Source organism: Amblyomma mixtum, chromosome 6 (assembly GCF_055824585.1).
Source record: "Amblyomma mixtum isolate Tamu chromosome 6, ASM5582458v1, whole genome shotgun sequence".
Taxonomy (NCBI): Eukaryota; Metazoa; Arthropoda; class Arachnida; order Ixodida; family Ixodidae; genus Amblyomma; species Amblyomma mixtum.
In genome coordinates, this window is record NC_143017.1 from 51,809,098 (window position 1) to 51,828,225 (window position 19,128).

The 19,128-nt window shown below is 46.6% G+C and overlaps 1 protein-coding gene and 1 non-coding gene across 4 annotated transcripts; both read left to right on the forward strand.

Moving 5' to 3' along the window:
* The first annotated feature begins 548 nt into the window (after window positions 1–548).
* On the forward strand, window positions 549–18,203 carry LOC149339100 (uncharacterized). Of its 3 annotated transcripts, none has more exons than XR_016283481.1 (6): window positions 549–908; window positions 3,422–3,815; window positions 4,520–4,676; window positions 9,684–9,773; window positions 9,912–10,001; window positions 17,429–18,203. XR_016283481.1 is itself a non-coding variant. In XM_089547914.1 (6 exons), exons 3-6 carry the CDS (start codon window positions 4,536–4,538, stop codon window positions 17,636–17,638), a joined length of 531 nt encoding a protein of 176 aa, XP_089404040.1. In that variant the 5' UTR covers window positions 1,952–2,371; window positions 3,422–3,815; window positions 4,520–4,535; the 3' UTR covers window positions 17,639–18,203. The 3 variants fall into 3 exon arrangements, 2 of the variants coding, with proteins under 2 accessions (XP_089404041.1, XP_089404040.1); XM_089547914.1 differs by lacking the exon at window positions 549–908 and adding an exon at window positions 1,952–2,371; XM_089547915.1 differs by lacking the exons at window positions 9,684–9,773; window positions 9,912–10,001; window positions 17,429–18,203 and adding an exon at window positions 5,684–5,771.
* Window positions 2,392–2,583, forward strand: LOC149339101 (U2 spliceosomal RNA). Its single transcript, XR_016283913.1, has one exon. It is a non-coding gene; the product is annotated as a U2 spliceosomal RNA (small nuclear RNA).
* Window positions 18,204–19,128: the final 925 nt, after the last annotated feature.

A 19,128-nucleotide genomic window follows, 5' to 3' on the forward strand; every position in this document is an offset into this window, starting at 1 on the left:
TGCGCGGCTATGTACCGTACACACACGAATGACGAAGTGCAGCACCGCGAGAACCAGAATCCGGCAAAAAAGGGAAGGGGGAGGCGTGGGTGGGGTGGGGGGGCTTTTTGCCCAAGAGTTCCTACCATGCATATGGTGAAATAAACGAAATGAATTGAATCGCGCAGCTGTCTGTGCTCGTTCTTCTCCGCCAAAAATGCAACGGAGTAGCGCGGTCGTTGCGGACTTCTTTTCCCATGTCTTTTCCTCTCTCCAGGCGCCCCTGGGGTTAGGGGAACGGGTGGGGGGTGGGGCCATGGGTGGCGGCGGGGAGAGAAGAAAAAGAAGCAAAGAGGATACTTGTTGCAGGCAGGTGACGCCAGCGCGTTACCGCAGTGAAACTGTGAAGAAAGAAAATAGCGAATTTTAATGACAAATTGCAACACAGTTAAACAAAATTAAAAAAAAAGCCGGGCATGGTGGCAATTGCCACAACCCCATTTCAAAGGGGGCGCTCCTACTTTCCATCCATCCATCTAGCCAAGCCGACCGCTTCCATTCGTCGGCAGGGTGGGCAGGCGGCGGGATGGGTGTGCGCGCCTGCGCTTTACGCTTCGTCAGGTACCGCTTAGCTCCGCTTAACCAGTCTCCCTTGTCGCTTTAGCCAAGTGGTGGTGATGTGGTCACAGCTGTTGCACCGTGTTCGTGGTGCCTGCAAGAAGCGCTAGTCGACATTTGAGCCGTACGCTGTGTTGCCGTCTGCCAACGTCGGCGCCGAAGCCCAATCGACGTTCGCCATGCACGACTGGTTGTCACAGTTGCGTCGCCGTCACAGTAACTCTTCGAAGAACCTTCGGCGGAGTGGCACGTAGAGCTGCATTGCACCCAGCGTCATATTTTGGAGCTGTCGGAGCCATGTCGACTCTCGGGTGAGCGTGCTATTATGTATTTCGCTTGGGTTGTGACTGTCGAGCTCGCAGCGCTGGGGATAGCACTGCCGCGGCTGCCTGCTCATTAAATGGCACATAAGTGTCGCTTATGCTACAGTTTAGCGAAATGTCATGGTGCACAGGGCGCGTTATGTCTCCCACTTGATAGCTATGGCAGGGGAAGATGGCCGAATTTTCAAGTGCCGCGGCGCCATGCACGGAGTGACATGACAGCCTCATGACATGAGATGACGGCGCCTGACAGCCTCTCGCTTTCCTCAATTTATGTTGCACACGCGTTTGTGACTCTAACTGCGTTTCAGTGAACGTCTCTGAAGATGTGTCGTTTGGTTTTGAAGCAGGGAGCTCGTGGTTGCAGTTTGAGGGGTTTCACTTTCGCTCCTCTTTGTTTCGACATTTTGTTTTTCTCCCTACGGGGCGACTCGCGGTATCGTGGCGCCATCTACGGACCAGGCGGCGGACTAACATGGTCGCTGACCCGCGTTCGCCTGGCGACTCGGCTTCCTTGACGACCTAGCTTTTAAAAGATCGCTAGTTCGTCGATCCTTGTATTTTCATCTCCTTAGTTCAGCAAGGCCGATGCGTTTGGTACCGCGACATAATTGAACATAATTAAGCATACAGGATATGTGCGTTGGGCAGCGTGGTGTATCCGTACGACAGGGAAACTGCGGATCAGCTGTGCTGAATGGCAATGACTAGCCAGCATTCACTGAATAAAGAGCTATTCACACTGCCTACAACGAGGTTTTGGCACTAGCTTTTCGTTGTGTTGTGCTGGAGATGGTAGAACACAAATCCATAGCGACGAGCTGCGCCCAAATGGATGGCATGGCTCCGTGCTCACCGTGATTGATTCCATGCGTCCGCTTGAAGATCGTAGCTGCGAGCGAACTCTCTTTGCCCGTCAGTTCTCTAAACTTGTTCAGTAAGCCACGGATTCGCACTTGGGAGTGCTAGGAAGCTCACATTTACTGGCCTAGTTGCGCTCGAACTCCGATACGTGGACGGGCGACGTGCTGACCACGGGCGCAGCCATACTGGATGTTTCGCTTGTTGCGATTTTTATCATTGCCATGCGTGTAATTAGGTTGAAATTTTACACGTTGAGGCTTCTATTAACAGCTCAGATATTTGGTACGAGTAAATAATATAGTGTTTTCGTGTTTCTTCGGCGTGATTATTTCGGTCGACTTCGCGACACCGCCAGGGCGACCGCTGGAGAAGTCGTGTTTCAGCCTGGGTTCTGGCGGATCGCAGTTGAATTTCGAATATGTTGGGGCAGTGATGAGGTGCTCTCAAGTAGCAGCAACGTGCCGAAGCGAGCACAGTGCGCCGCCGGAGCGATCGCCGTGGAGATGCGCCGGAATTCGCGGCGCTCGCCGGCGGGAGCTCACCTGGCCAGCGGATCATGTCTGGCGGTCAATCGCAAGGACTTCAAAGTGCGATTCGATTGCAGGTTATCGCTTCTCGGCCTTTTGGCTAAGATCAAAGTGTAGTATCTGTTCTTATCAGCTTAATATCTGATACGGGTCCTATTTGGACCCAAGATATTAAACTTATTTTTGGAATGCGGCGGAGTGCTTGAAGCTTGCTTCACCTCCGCCACGGGTTGGCCCGGTATTGCACTGCCTCCGGGATCGGCCCACTCACCCCCCACGGGGTGAGACCTCTCTAAATCAAAAATCAGATCATGAAACACTTATCTGTGGAAGTTCGTGCGACGATCTTGAGTTGATCGCTGCCCGTGCTACACGTACGCCACGCCCACCTTAGTTTGCGCAAGGGGCGTGTCCATCGTGCGGAGGAGTCAGCTATTCTTGGGGTGAGACCTTTCTAAATCAAAAATCAGATCTTGAACCACTTATCTGTGGAATTTCGTGCGACGATCTTGTGTTGATCGCTGCCCGTGCTACGCGTACGTCGCGCAAGGGGCGTGTCCATCGTGCGGAGTCGGCTATTGTTAAGCACGTCGTGACCAATATACAATTTGGGAAAGCTCAACAGCATATCTGGACACTGTTCTTGGAGCATAATAGCAGTCTGTATTCCAGTCACTGTGCCTGCCATGTAGAAATAGGTGACATTGTATCTGCTGAAGTCACAATTGTTTTCGAACAATCAGCTAATAAAGGTCAGGATACAACCCTGCAAGCTACCTTGGAGGGATATGCAGTTGGAATGCGAGGAGTCACTCATAGCAAACAACTGCTTTGTATGACTTTTACGGCTTGCTGCCAACACATCTGCTGAAACTGGCAGATATAAAAGCCTTGCAGTTTGACCTGCTGGGTTTCCTTAATTATTTCTCATGGAGTGCCATAAAACCATGCATACTAATTTTTAAGGCCATGAAACACGTGTCCCACTTTTCTACCATGCCTAGCTCCCTGAACAGTTTGAGAAGTGCATGGGAGGGAGACCCAGAGGGCATTGATATTTGTAGGTTAGTATGTCGGAGCACTTGCGTGAGCCAGTATTTCTCTCTGCAGGTCAAGCCAATGGGGTGTCTGCTTGCGATCCAGGCCATCTAGTTGGGGGCCCATTGAGCTCACGAGGGCCAACCAGATGAGACTGCTGACATCAACAGAGGCTGCTTCAACAGTGCATCAACAGTGCAGACCTTCTGCAGCTGCTACCGTCGAGGAGCAAATGCACGGTGCTTCAGTTCCCGGGCACCACCCACTGCAGGGCAGTTGAAATCAAGCACCTAAATAGTGCTTCAGTTGTCTCTCAAAATCCAGGCATGGGAGAATTTCGTGGAGTATAATGGCCAGCCTTACATGCGGCTAAGAAATCCAAAGCAGCTTCGCAAGCTCTGGGGCAACGAAAAGACCCGATGGAAGAAGGCTGACTCGCTGGAGAAGCGTGGTTTGTATGCTGCTGGTGAGTACTTTATTTTGATATATTCGTAAATGTGCACAGACATCGATTTCTGTAAGGAGAAGCTATGTAGGGAAATGCAGATTATCCATATTGTGCGGTTCACTCGTAATTTCTTCATGCACTGTGGTTGAGGAGCAATGATGTTTCATTGTAACACTTTCTAATATAGCTTGTACCCAGCATACAGCACTGTTGTTTAATTCATTTTTAACCCATTACTGCAGAGTCTTGCGAATTCGCGATCATACAGTTTCCATGCCGTGTAAAAAAGCTGCGCTTTCAGTCGGATGTTTGGTGTCACTATTAACAAGCTGTGTTAAGAATAAGGGCATGCAAAGGTGTGATCGATCTTGCCCAGTGTCCAAGAACTAATTATCTCTCATTTTCTGAAAAATTTTGGAAAGGGGGGGAGAGATTATTCACTGATAATAGATAGTTTACAACCTGTGGGCCTTCAGGCTGGTTTGCGAACTTTGATTTTGTCTTTCACATAACTCAGAATAGCTGCATAAATGGTAACTGTGGACTGACTTCACAATTTTAGCAGTGAAAACAAAGTTTTGATATTGGCATTTGAATGTGTGTACATATTGTGGAGGAAATGAGCGTTTTCTTTGTTTTCTTTGAAGTTTAGGTGTTGTTTGATCTGCCTTTACGTTGGTACGATTTTAGCATGTGGTGACGGCATACTGCATTGATTGTAGGAGGTGGGCCTCGCACATGGATGGGGTTGGAGCAGTGGCATATCCCACATGTCAGCGAGGGTGCCACTCACAGGGGCGAGCCTGTTCTGTCGCTTCCACCAGCTGCCATGTTCAACCCGATGGTGGAACCCGAATCACGACTGGACCGACATGCCTGGTAATTGGCATTCTTTATTGTTTTCATGCACTTGCAGCGTGAACTTTTAAGCACGTTTTTAAGGACAGACATGGGAAATCAACAACTCAGTTTATTTATTTCGTAGAACACTGATATACAAATCAAGAGAGAAGAGGAAAGCTCATAGAAGCTTATAAAATGCTTACGATATGGCCACATTCCTGTTGGTTGCTGAAAGTTCGTGCAGGGTGTGGTATCAAAGGGTGAAGGTATCATTTCTTGCATTTATTGCCCGCTGATTAGAGGAAAACTAGACTATAAAGACTGTTGCACATGTTTATAGCTGTCATTCTTCCCAGTTTCAGCTCTGAGGAAAAATTATTGCACTTTCTATGGCCGGTCAAGTTAGGGGTCATGACTGTGGTGCCACTGTGAAAAGCAATCAGGTAAAGATGTGAAGCAGAGGTAGACTTGACAGGTCTGCATGTAACGCTTGATCTTTGTTCTTTTGTTCTGATAGCTGAGGTTGCAGTTCCTTCTTTTTTTTTTTTCGGTTGGTGACGAATGGATTTTATGGGAAGATTGGGGGCGTGGATTCTTTTACCTCATCATACCCGAAGTTTTGTTGAGCTGCTCCCTGAAAGCCGGCTGATCAAATTTGGTGTTTTGGGCAAGCTCTGGAACGTCAGGGTGGATGAAGTTTCATTGATATGGTTCAAAAGCCAGGACACTTTCCAAGTCCTGCCAATAGATGCTGGTGCCACTGAATCCTTCGGGTCCGCTTCATGGAAAAAAATCAAAACAAGCAAAGCAAAAAATCGATTTCAGGAAATCATTTTTGATGGCAGAAGGACAGAATAGATGATTCCTGTCCTAATAGAGATATAGTTGCGGCAGGTCAAAATTTCCCATGTATAGGGTGATTCCAATGAACTTCAGCATCTCCAGTGGATTCATCTTTTCCCATGAGCCATCAAGACGAGAGTGTGTTTGCCTGTCCAAAATCTTCACCCATGCGTACTTATTAATAAGTTTTTTTTGCACAGGGTCTTCATCACCTCTGCCATGAAGAATATCGAGAAGTTGAGAGGTTGAGCGAATCTTTGAGCGCTGTTCTGCAGCGTTGCAGTGGACACCTGGCTGTCGTCTTGGTTGAAAAACGCGGCGCAACCTTGAGCATTTGGCCATATGTTGTGAAGACTCTGTAGCACAAAAATAAACCAGTGTCATCAATTACAAACCGCATGCACCACAGAAAACAGAGTGAACGAACACAAAACTTACATGCAAGTACACGCTGATGTTCCAGGCTCCTGAGGCGAAGTCTCGCTGTTGGAATTGAAATCAGACGTTTGTGCATTGTTGTCTGACTCATCACCACTGCTTTTGTCACAAAAAACTGGACCGAAATGTTGAAGTGAACGGTGCCAGCTTTCGGTTTCGAGGAGCGCGCGGCGATGCGGACGCCATGTTCGCCGGCTGACATTGCTGTGGCTGTTCAGTTTCATTTTTCATGTTGCCCCCTCATGTCAAAACACCGAAACCAAAAATAGTTATGGTACTTGTATATCTTACTCAGCAACATAACCATTAAATGAAATAAAACTTCCCCTATGCTTCTTTTCATTTCGGTGACTGTAGGCGCCTTTAATGTGTATGTTGTAGCGAGCCTCTGATTTTCTTACCTTTGTTTTCTCAATACCCTACTGAATTCTCAGATGCTTGTTCGGATGTGTTCTCTTTGAGTTAGTTAATCTAATTTAATCATTTTTTGTTCTTGATTGCTTTGAAAACTGGAAATTAGATTCTCCCGAAGTGTTTCATTTTAATCTCATTTTGGATTTATTTATTTATGGCATACTGCAGGCCGTGAGGCCCAAGCAGGAGTGGACACAGAACAGAACACAAATTGAGCAATAATACCAAAGTGCAAACAGATAACGAGCAGCGCGAAATGACATGGAAAAGAAAAAGAAACTAACAAAACAAACTAACAATGGTCACTTATCAGGTCAAGAGACTGTACACACGAAGCTGGTAAGCTGTTAGCTTCGTATAGCTTCTTGCCATTGTCATATTTCTGTTCGTGTCACCTGACATTCTGATCATATTATAGTTAGACAATCTTGCGGCTATGTTCCTTGCTTTTCTTAACTTTATTCTGCCGTTCTGTGTTGGTAGGAGTTCACATATCTCTTATATTACTGGGTTGCTTCTGCTGTATTATGACTGCTTTTGGCATCGTGTATTTGGGTGCTCCTGTTGCAATGTCTAATGGCTGCTTTTTTATATACCAATATACCATCTACTAATAGTTTGTAAATGTGGAGTGGTTATTGAGGAGCCTTTCAAGGAAGTATCAGTGCTACCTTAAGTTTCTCGAGGAATTGTAATTTTTCCTCCACTCGAATGAATTCGGCTGTTAGTGTCGTTCCCATATGTGCGCAACATATTGTATTGCCTAAACAAGACTGGTCACAAAGAAAGTGTGGATGTTGTATTTTCATCTCCAGAGAAAAATCCATGTTGTCGTATTAACTCCCCTTCAGGAGAGACCCAGGTGTGCACAATACATCTCCAAAACCGTGTAGAATGCTTGGGGGCTGTTGTGTTCTAAATTCCTTTGATATTTGGGCAAGCGCATATAGGGCGGATAGGCAGGTGATGAAAAAAAGGTACCTTGTGCTGGCGGTCGAGGGCCTGGGCAGAGATGGCGTATCCATGGCATGTTGACAGTAGCTCGGCACTGGTGGCTCGCTGCCCTGATTGCAGTAATGGATGTCCAAGACCAGCAGGCAGCCGCGTCAGTGTCCCGGAGGCTTTGGGTCGGGACTTCTGTTACTCTGATGAGTGCGGTGTGGGTAACTGGCCAGAGTGGTTGCTGCCAATGGTGTCCGTCTCCAGTCACTAGGTCTTGGGATTGCTGCCTTGCACCGGCAGTGATGAACCTTCTACCCCTCTTCCTTGTCAGCTGTTGTTGTTATTGTTGGCCTCTGGTGAAGTGGCACATAACCAAATTGGGGTATTGGCCAGGGTGCCTTGCATGCACACAGTTGTGACATACTGACGTAGTTAAGCTAGACGTGGGTGAAGTTCTGTTGAAATGTTGAAAATTGGAACTAACAACGGAATCTCCCTGACTCAATGATATACATATGAAGATAATCTCACACTAGTTTTAGGACATGTCTCCTGGCTCTTACCGCAAAGGAGAGAACAACCTGATCAAAAAGAGAAGCCCTAATTGAGCAGCTCTTTCTTGTTGTTGTTGTTCACCTCGTACAATGGCGCATACCCACACAAGAGGATCGGCCAAGAAGTGGGGTGCATAAAGAGTTTTTGCGATGAATTTTTTTTGCATAAAGAAAGAGATAAAGGATTGCTGGGGAAGAGAAAAGTAAACAAAGCAAAAATACCAAAAAGAAACGTGAAATGCACTACGCACGCAGGAGGTGGACTCCCTGAGATTTGTAGCCGAGGCATTAAAAAAAAAAATGATAGTAGTAATAGGAAAAAAAGTGATAATGATAACAAAAAAATAGCAAGGTAACCGATTAGATTCCAGTAAAAAATTTTGAACTGAGGTAGAAACAGACCTGTGGCTGTATCCAAGAATGGTGGAACCAAACGACAATATGATTGGGCTGCTGAAACTAAGGCCACGCTGTCGCAGTGGTTGTTCTAAAAACTGTTGGCTCATCATGGAGAAGCGTTGACAAAACAATTATGAGATGGTCTATTGATTCTTGTTCACCACAGAATGCTCAGACGGGAGAAAGTGTCTAACCAGACCTGTGCAGATAAAAATTTAAGGGTAGGATCCGGCAGCACAGCCTAGTTAGAGAGACCTCAAGCTGTTGTGAATGACATGATTTCCTGCTCCACGAATACCTAAGATGCAGGAAATCATCCAGATATAATGCTTAGCTAAATACTTCTCTGAAACCTCGCTGCTGTGATCTTCTCAGTAAACAATATTGATGATGATGATGATGATGTCCTCGGGCTGAATGGCACATACCCACGGCGGGGGATTGGTCATTATACCTCTTGCCTCATCTTTCTCTTCTCCAAGATTTTATACTTCATCTTTATTCAGTATCGCTTCACTTTTGTCTTTAATTTTCATTTCCTCTGTGCTTATCTTCCTCCTCTTCTGTAGGCTTTCTTCGTTCTCGTTGTCTTCTTTCTTTGCTTATTTCATTCTTACATTTTTGCCCTCTAAGCCATTACAAAGACCGGTCCTTGAGTATGGCCATATACTTTTGGGACCTTCATCAAATATACCTGTGCAAAGAACCAGGAAAGCATTCAGAACAGGGCACTTCGTTTTATCTATTCCAGCTACTCATACATTGTCAGTGCAACTGCCTTGTGAGTGTAAGTGCGTACTTATCAGCAGCACAATGCTTGCTTCCACAAAATATTTCTTTACTGTGTCAGAATCAAAATTGATATGAAGTTATTAAGCCATCCTTTCTTCAAACCCATGAAAATTGCACCATTGTTTATTGCTTGATGCAACGAAATCAAGTTCACATTTTTTTTTTTGTCTGGCCATAGGAGTACAGAATAGCCTGCTTCAAGAGTTCATGAACGGCATTGTGCTTGACTTTTTCTTGAAAGACCTTGTCATTTCTCGACAACTGAAAATTATACAATGATATCAGTGATTCACCACGCGTGTTCAGTTTTTCAGTGCCTTCGATGTAACACGTTCGCGTTCTTGTAAGCATGATGTGGTTTTCCTTCTGAGTGCTTCTATTACGATGAATGGAGTCTGTTTAAAAGAATACATGGCTGCTGCTTATAAACGTGCTTCTTGGCCCTTCTGATGATGTTTCATTCATTTTTTTCACCCTGTTGCTATTCATTGTACTGAAGCACGCATGTTCAGTTCTTGCATGTTCAAACTGCTGCATTCTTCATATAATCGTTTCAGATAATTTGCCTGAAACATGTTACGAGGAGTTACAGGTGGTCATGTTTTGAATACTAAATTCTTTTGAGACGAGACTTATGTTTCTATTATTTGGATCTGTACAGGTGCCACTCAAGGTAAAGAAGTCGCTCAGAGCAGTCACCACTTTGCTACTTGATAATACAGTGCCTGAAGCTGTGTTCCTTCGAAGTGAGGTGAGAGGTTTCCAACTTTGTTCCTAATTCTCTTTGGGTCATCTCTTACATTTTGCGGTTAGAGGTGGTCGTGTTAAGATTTGAATACTAAATTCTTTTTAGACTGAACTTATGTTTCTATTATTTGGATCTGTACAGGTGCCACTCAAGATAAAGAAGTCGCTCAGAGCAGTCACCATTTTGCTACTTGATAATACAGTGCCTGGGGCTGTGTTCCTTCGAAGTGAGGTGAGAGGTTTCCAACTTTGTTCCTATTTCTCTTTGGGTCATCTCTTACATTTGCAAATGAGCGTTCATAATGTTGCTTTTTTCAATTCTGCTTTAATTTGATTCTTGGTTCCTGTAAAAATGAAGTAAAACATTTATGCACACTAGGTACTCTGAAATAGGGAAATATAATACTTCTAAGTATCTGTCAGTATTGAATAGCCAAGCCTTCCTAATTATTACTCCATGACTGGCTTTTCATGGCTGCCTTTTAATGGAGCCAGAAGAGCCCAGTTATAGAAACAGACTGGCGTGTGGACGTGACTGATTTCTCCGGGGCTTGCACTGAAATGTTTCTGCGGTAAAAAAGTGTCAAAACCAAAACTGAGAAGTTTCTCAAGATCAGCCGATTTTTTGTCAGCTATCAAGCAAACCAAGGAAGTGACATTGCATGTTTTGTAGAAAGCTGGCATGTTGTACTCTGTACTCTTCGTACCTTGCACAGCGCGTGAGATTTCTTCACCTGCGTATGGTTATTTTGAAACTGTTAATTTGTTTTAAGCTGGAGACTTGGCAGACATGCATAAGGCTGTTTTGGCTACATATTTCCACGCATTTGTTGCACACAGCAATATTTGCCAGATGCGGTTTGAAAGAACACGACACTTTATGTGTAGGCAGGAACTCTTGGTGCCTAAATAACTTGTCTCAATTGGTTCTTTGCGCCGTAAAGTCTGCCTAGCACAGTGAAAGCTTCACGAGAAGTGTGTCAGTGGGTGAACCCAAGATCCCAACGAGTCATTCAACCATGAAATCTGGGAGCGTGCATTAAAGAATGCGTCTTTTAATGCGCATCTTAGAATTTCCATCTTAAACACAGCGCTTGTGCTATTTGATGGGAGCATAGCCCGAGTTAATGTCCTCTGGTTATTCAGTTACATAGCCTTGCGTTTGGGATATTGCTGGGGTGGCACATTGGGATATGGTTGCCTGAGGTTTACGGTCATCAAAAGTGCTTCATTGAGAAAGGTGCGGAACAGATAACAGAGGATTCTACAGAAGCAAATTGACGAGCAAAGAAGTGTAAAGTATACACTGGTACTGACTACATAGCTAGCGGCTAATGAATAAAATTAAGTCTCGATGTTGTTGTTTCTGCCAAGAAATTGAACTAAATATGTATTTTGTCTTTGACCATAAATATCTCAAGATGACAGTTTAGTTACTTTTGACCCATTATTGGAAAGATGAGACGATAGAAGGCTGATCTTTTTTTCACTCTACACAGATGCAGAGCCACTGAACAGGTATGGTACACATCTGTGCACTACGGCTTTTTCTAGGAGAATTTTGTTCTACAGAAACACCAGAAATATTTGTGGTTTACAAGGAAAGTTACAGAACTGTAAATATTTGATACAAACAGTCATGCTGGCTCATCTCAGGGGTGGGGAAGTCAAGAACGAAATAAAACAAATCTGAATGAGCAGGGCGGTGTAGTTGCTGAGAGAACAGGTCTTCAATAAGCCTAAGAACACACTGGAAGTACAGGGCCTACCCTGTGCCCTTGGGTGGTTGTGTGCAGTGTGAACAGTCTGAAGACTAACTTCTTTTGGTCAGTGTGGTAGTCATGATCACAAGCTTTTGTTGGACAGGACAGCATCGTAGCTAAGTTGTTCTTTTGCAAGGCCTCCTGTTCTTGGCACTTTTGTGCTGCATCGTCCAAGATAATAGGCTCTATATCAGTATCTTCTGAGGGCTCCGTTTACCTGTGAAGAAGCCTCTTCAGCACCCATTACTATCAGTGGGATCCAATACTTTAATGTCCAAAATAATAATTAGCGAGGATGGCATTTTATCTTTACCTGGAAACTTAGGACCACACCTGCATCTGATCACTTTGTCTTCAACAACAGAACACTCGGTAATTCATCTGAAGCTGTTCATTGCATCTTGTCCGCTCCTCTTTTCCAGTCTGTCTGCTTTAATTCCGTGTTACTGGCTGGTAGCTAACGTTGTGCCAGTTTTCAAGACCAGTGATCGTTCATCCCCACTCATTTATCAACCTATTTCATTAGTACCAGAATTTCATTAGCACAAAGTTCCTTGTCGTCTTGGTGCTCCAAATGTGATGATGCTTTCGCTACAATGCGCCGGCTCCTTACTTCACCACCAATACTTCGCCATTACGACCCGAACGCTCCAACGGAGATCCACACGGATGCTAGTGGCATCGGCATCGGTGCTGTGCTTGCACAACGGAAGCCTGGATTTCTTGAATATGTTGTCGCCTATGCCAGCCGCACGTTGTCCAAAGCCAAGATCAATTACTCCGTGTCCGAAAAAGAATGTTTGGCCATTTTGTGGGCAATAACCAAATTTCGACCATATCTCTACGGCCGTCCATTCGACGTAGTCACCGACCACCATGCTTTATGCTGGCTGTCGTCCTTCAAGGATCCATCAGGCTGACTTGGTCGTTGGGCTTTGCGACTTCAGGAGTACGACATCCGAGTCATCTACTGTTCCGGACGCAAGCACTCTGACGCCGACGCCCTCTCCCGGTCACCGCTACTTGCCGACGATGCGACCCTCTCTAGCATTGACCCCGTGCTCTCTGCGTTGCGCCCTCCAAACATGCATCTGGAGCAGCGCAAAGACGCCTGGATAACCTCTCTTGTGCATCTCCTTTCCGGCCGCACTACACCAGCGCCCTCCTGCTCCCTTCGTCGTCAAGCCCGCCACTTCACTCTGCAAGACGGTCTTCTTTATCGCCGGAATTACATGCCAGATGGTCGAAGATGGCTACTTGTCATACCTCGCCACTTACGTGCTGAAGTCTGCGCATCTTTTCATGCCGAACCCCAGAACGCTCCTGCTGGTTTCTTAAAAACATACACGTGCCTTCGATACCGGTACTACTGGCGCGGCATGTATACCTTTCTACGAAAGTATATTGCCACGTTTCCACAAGCAGCCACTAGGCGGCTGCTCTTCGCAAGTCGCGTGCACCGGCGAGTGAAAGAAGAAGATCGGTTCCGGCCTCCTCTGGGTGCTCTTGGCTTGTTCTCCGGTGCCGTCCACGTCACCCCCAATTAAAGCCTTTCGGTTACGAGCCCCAACGGCTACGTAACACTGGTGGAGGTGCATTCAAGATCCCATGTCCCGGACCTCTCCTCGCAGCGGTTCATCGAGTCCCTACTGACTCCCGCTGGTGTCTACGCCCGTGCATCGCAGCAGCCGCCGCATTCACGGTCTCTCCCCCCGAGTTCAGTCTCCTTCCCGACCGCTGCCCCGTTGAGCTTCATCCCATGGCGCAGGCGAGTTCCCCTCATCTCACCCTCCAGCAGCCCCATGTGCCGACTACTTTCCATGGCGCTCCTGCTGAAGACGTCGACGACTGGCTTTGAATGGGTCGCCAACTTTAATGCTCATGCCTTGACTGCCAACGCCGCAAGTCACCACTGCAGCGCCTTTCCGGGCCATTGCAGCCTTTACCTTGCCCTGCACGTCCGTTTGATCGTGTGGGCATCGACCTTTATGGGCCTCTGCCGCCTTTTACTTCTGGTCACTGCTGGATTGTCGTCGCCGTCGACCATCTTACGCGCTATGCCGAGACGTCCGCTCTTTCGGCGGCTACAGCCAGAGAAGTCGCTTTCTTCATTCTTCGCAACCTTGTTCTTCGCCACGGTGCTCCCCGCGAGCTACTCAGCAATCGCGAGCGCGTTTTTATCAGATGTTGTTCAGGCACTTCTACAAGAATGTCGCGTAGTTCACAGAACAAGCACGGCATACCATCCTCAGACAAACGGGCCGACCGAAAGGTTTAATCGGACGCTCGGTGACATGCTCACTATGTATGTCACTCCCGACGACTCTAACTGGGACCTCGTACTCCCATTTGTGACGTACGCCTATAATACCGCCGTCCAGTCTACTACCGGGTTTTCGCCATTCTTTCTCCTTTATGGATGCGAACCTACCTGCTTGATTGACACCATTCTCCCCTACCATCCAGACGCATCTGACTGCTCACCTGCTTCTGAAATCTCCAAGTATGCCGAAGAATGCCGCCAACTAGCCAGATCCCTCACGTGTGACGATCAACATCGTCAGAAAGAACGGCGTGATTCTGGTCAACCCTTTACCTACCTACCTGCCGGCTCCCTTGTTTGGCTCTAAGTCCCTTCTGGTCCTCCTGGCCTGCCGTCCAAGTTCCTCACCAAATATCACGGCCCCTACCATGTTGTCTGTCAGAGTTCCCCCGTCAACTACGTTGTGGAACCTTTGACACCCTCCTCTGACCACCGCCGCCATGGCCGTGAAACCGTTCACATCAGCCTCCTCAAGCCCTACCACGAACCTGTGATGTGTACCACGCCGTGAGTTGCCAGGATGGCTCCTCCTTCGCCGGGGGCCATTGTGATGACGAAGAAGTGCCAGCGCGGCAGCGGGACTGCTCTCGGCGAGCGCGCGCTTTCTGTTGGTGCTGTTGGAGCCGCTGACTGTCGGTGAATGCCGTTCCGCGCCTTGTGCTTTGTGCCGTGCTTTGTGTTTTGTGCCCGAACAACCCATTACAGCAAGCATAGTTTACAAAATACTTGAACATGTGATTCATTCGCAGTTAACTGCTTAGAAGAACGTAACATTATCTTTAAGTACCAAGAGCGCTTCTGTAAGGGTTACTTGTGCAAACCTTGATTTGTTAGATGCATTCATCTGTTGATGCTGGTATTCAAATTGATTCCATATTTCTAGATTTTTCGAAAGATTTTGATTGGGCACCTCACTACAAGGTATTAACCAAATTAACACTGCTTAATGTCCACCCTCTTTCCGCATATGTGCAAGATTTTCTTTCTTCTCGGGTTCAGTTCACAACCATCAATAACCATATTTGTTTTTCAGCCAAGTACTGTCGGCAACAAATGAAGTGCACACAAGAACACTGAGGTGGCAACACAAAAACACCAACATATTAGCTCCTGGAGAGCAAATACTAGCAAGTTTGATTAACACCTCTGAATAAGAGTCTTCGCGCTTTCGAAGTAAAATCCTCGTCCGCTAGTATTGAGTGTCTCCTGGCTGAGAGCTTTTTGTTTCGCTGTTCCTGGCTCGCTTGTCTTGTTCGCGTTTCATTTCTTGCTGATGGTATATTCTGGTGTCCTACAAAGAAGCGTGCTTGGCCCTTTACTTTTTCTTATACAATAGAACCCCGCTGTGGTAAACTCAGATATAGTAAAGGGAAACCATGGTCCCATTTTTCCTTCCATAGACTACTGTACATTTTTTCGGTTATAGTAAAGATATTTTTCAAAGAAACAGCTGTAGTGAAGAGCGTCGGGCCGTGGTGGCGTACTTTCCGCGGAATGATGACACTGCGGCTCGCACAAAGTCTAGGATCGCGAGGCAAACATTCGGGGGCAGATGGATACCGAAGACGATAAAATGGCTTCTTTTTTTTTAAAAGGCTTCACCATTGTGCTCAAGAGCTGCGAGGAGAAGCCAACTTTTTGAAGGCCTTGTGGCCGTTAGGCAAAGTGTGGGGCGCTCGCGGAAAAAAAAAAAAAGCTGCCTATGAACGTAGCAACAATGGGGCAACAATGGGGTGGGGCGTGGGTCACTGAGAAAGGAAAGGCAGTAAAAGGACAGTGAGGAGTAAGAAAGAAAAGAAAAGGGGTGAACATTCCTAGCATGGCAGTGTGTGAAGCATGGAGAAGCATGAACAGCTTTTCCACACTTGACTGTGTGGTGCCTTGACTTTTGCCTCTAAAATGACGAGGCTGCGGAAAAAGATGTCATGTGCACATAAAGCTTTGTTTTTCATATGAATCAAACTCTTGTTACATTCGTGGCTGCGTTGTATTCGTGAACATGAAATACTAATACTGAAATAAATAAATATCACATAAAGGGACGATAAGAGCAGGGTGGAACGTATTTCTAAGTGCCTTTTTTATAAACCATCACCCTGCATTTAGTAAATAGCCAGTTAATTGCTAGAGAGCATCTTGAGATCCATGTCATCACCAACAACAAATATAGTAAAAACCGCCAGAATTGTTTTACTGTAGAGGGGTTCTACTGTATTAACGATTTACCGAACTCCATTTCTATTGAAATCAGACTTTTTGCTAAGAGTAGTGATTTATTACAAAATTTTATTTGACGACTGCTAAGCCCTTCAATCTGTCCTTGACTCAGTATCATCACCTGAGCTGTTGCTAAATCATTATGAAACATGACGTCCTTTGCCAACCAAACGTCTCGATCTCTGACTCCCTACTCTTAAAATAAAAATTGGCCGTGGTTTAGCTCTGGTTAAACCTGGAGTGACGCGAGAGCTATATCTGCCTGGCTACGCTTAGGTTTGGCTTGAAAGTCATTCCAACGCCGAGCCCTGGCTTCTTTCAGAGCCGCCGAGCTCAGCTACTCCACTCTCGATCTTTGCCCCGGGTGCTCCGCCGAGCTGCCTCCTTATGCAGCTGCGACACCTCTCCCCCTCTCCACTCCACCCCCCCCCCCCCCCCAACTTGACACGGGGCATGCGCACAGCTGTTGCATCTCAGTTTCGCTGGCACAGTATCAGCTGCTCCGCACCACGTGACCAACCGGCTCAAGGCCGCTGCGCCGCCACGGAGCCCAAGGGGTGCCATGCTGAAGGCTTGAAGAGCTGGCATAGTGTAGCTCTCGCTACAATATTCCAGTTGAGATTGCAAACACATACAAATACCTCGGGCTTCACCTTCATTCACTCCCAGCATGGTACCACCATAGTAACCTTACTGTTGCACCCGGTAATCAGTAATTAGGTCTCTTAAAACATAACCTAAAGTTTGCTTCATGCAACCTTCGGAAACGAGCTTATACCTGTCTCATCGAACCAAAAATTTAATACACGTTAGCTATCTAGGTCCCTCAACAGGCATACCTAACAGATAACATTGATTGGTTTATTGGGGTTTAACGTCCCGAAGCAACTCAGGCTATGAGGGACGCCGTAGTGAAGGGCTCCGGAAATTTCGACCACCTGGGGTGCTTTAACGTGCACCGACATCGCACAGCACACGGGCCTCTAGAATTTCGCCTTCATCGAAATGCGACCGCCGCGGCCGGGATCGAAACCACGTCTTTCGGGTCAGCAGCCAAGCGCCGTAACCACTGAGCCACCGCGGCTGGTAGATAACATTGAATCATTGCCAAAGCACTTAGTTAATTTAATTTTCTCCGATTTTTCGCGTCATACCAGCACCACTGCCTTGAAAAAATGTGCAGGTCTTGAGGGATTAACCCATCATTGCAAGGTCACATACTAACGCTTTTTCATAAGCTGTGGCATAACACTTCATGATGACTTTTTTTGTTTGCATGCTGCCATTTCTTAGCGACACTATCATGGATGTTATATGCTGGACTTTTAACTGTGTGCATTCATTCATATCATGCAGCCTCCGCGGTGGCTCATTGGTTTGGTGCTCGGCTGCTGGCCCGAAAGATGCGAGTTGGATCGCGGCCTTGGCGGGTGCATTTCGTTGGAGACAGAATGCCAGGCCTGTTTGCTGTGCGATGTCAGTCTTTGTGAAAGAACCCCAGTGGTCGAAATTATCCAGAGCCCTCCACTTGGCATCCTCATAGCCTTAGTCGCTTTGGGATGTTAAACTGCATAAAACAAACTAATCATTCATACCATGTGCAATAGCCATCTGGAACATTCTTTATTCACATGTGTGCCATAACTCTCGCTGACCCTGAAAAATGCGATCTTTACTGCTCTATGTCCTTGCATACTTATGTTATTTGATTCATGCATTTTGTTTCCTCTTTTATGATCATGGTTGCAAGTGACTGCTGTTAATTGTAATCTAAATTTTTGACATATTATCTGGTTACCTGCTGCTCTGTTCGTGCATTTTCTTGAGCTCGTTGCAACATTTTATTGATTTGTAACCTGCTAATGTTTATATTACCAGTGTCGCTTTGTGTTCTGTTAACCTTGCTGCAATGTTTTTATGCTTTTCATTGTGTTTTATTTAGCTGTGTTGCCTACCCTCCTTATGTAATTCCATGAATGCCTTTAGGGGTATTTTGTCTCGTCTCTTTTTGTTCTTGTGAAATTATTTGCACCTAGGTGGTTTTTTCCAAGTTTCAAGATGCAAAACCAACTAGCCCATCAACATGCCTTACTGTATTTTGAATGAATGAAATAAATGAACGAATAAAACTGTTTCCAACTAAAGTAATCTTGGTGCATGGTCTCTGGTGCTTGTCTTTGCATGGAAGCCGTCAGTGGCTATAAAGCAATCATTTCCAGAACGGGCTTGGAAGCCTGCTTCAGTCAGTGGGAGAGAGAGAGAGCGAAAAAAAATCTCTGCCTCTCCCGTAACCGAGAGTAGAGTAAGCATGAAATGTTTACGGGCATAACACATTGGTTGTAGATGGTACTAATCAAAATCTTGAAATGGGTCTAGTGTTCAACACACCACACCACACTTTTCTTGTCGCGTCGGAGCGATCGCCTGCAATAGTGCGGGCTTAGGTAGCCAGCCGCGAACCGTGGCGGCCTTGTCGCTTTTGGGAGCGGCTGCATAATCATGGCGTTGTCGGCAGGGGGCGAGCAGTCTTCTACTCTCGCAAAGCGATCGCTTTCCGCAATACGCTTCCTACCTCTTTTCATCCGGCTCCATTGCTCGGCATAAGCAGCTTTGACGGTGGTGGCATTGAAATGCAGGACGATGCAGAAGCGTACGCGGACACGATGAGACGCAGGCCTGACAAGAATGTATACGCAGCGCGTTCGAATACTCCGCGAGCGTGTATACATCTGCCTGCCAAAGGGGCAAACGTCATGAGCTGAAGGCCCAGCGGCCGGTCTTTTACATGCGCGAGTGTGGGACCGCGGCGCCATCCTTGGGGACTGCACGGAAGCAGTTTTTCCGCCCAAAGCCCTTCTCGCCCTGGAGCTCCCCTCTTGCTCTTGCTCTCAAAGCCCCTAACAGATCACGCATGAGTCTCGACAAATCTCGTATGGTGCCCTGATGCTCTCGTTTCAGTGCCCGGATGTCTGGTATTCAGTGCCCGGATGTTGGCTCTCGGTCTCGGTGTGACGTCACCACACTGCCGACAATGGGAGCTAAAAGCATTTCATGCT

Coding starts and splice junctions, on each gene's coding strand:
- LOC149339100 (XM_089547914.1), top strand. CDS start 4,536: ATGGATGGGGTTGGAGCAGTGGCATATCCCACATGTCAGCGAGGGTGC. Junction 9,774..9,911: donor CTGTGTTCCTTCGAAGTGAG/GTGAGAGGTTTC, acceptor GGATCTGTACAG/GTGCCACTCAAGATAAAGAA. Junction 10,002..17,428: donor CTGTGTTCCTTCGAAGTGAG/GTGAGAGGTTTC, acceptor CATATCATGCAG/CCTCCGCGGTGGCTCATTGG.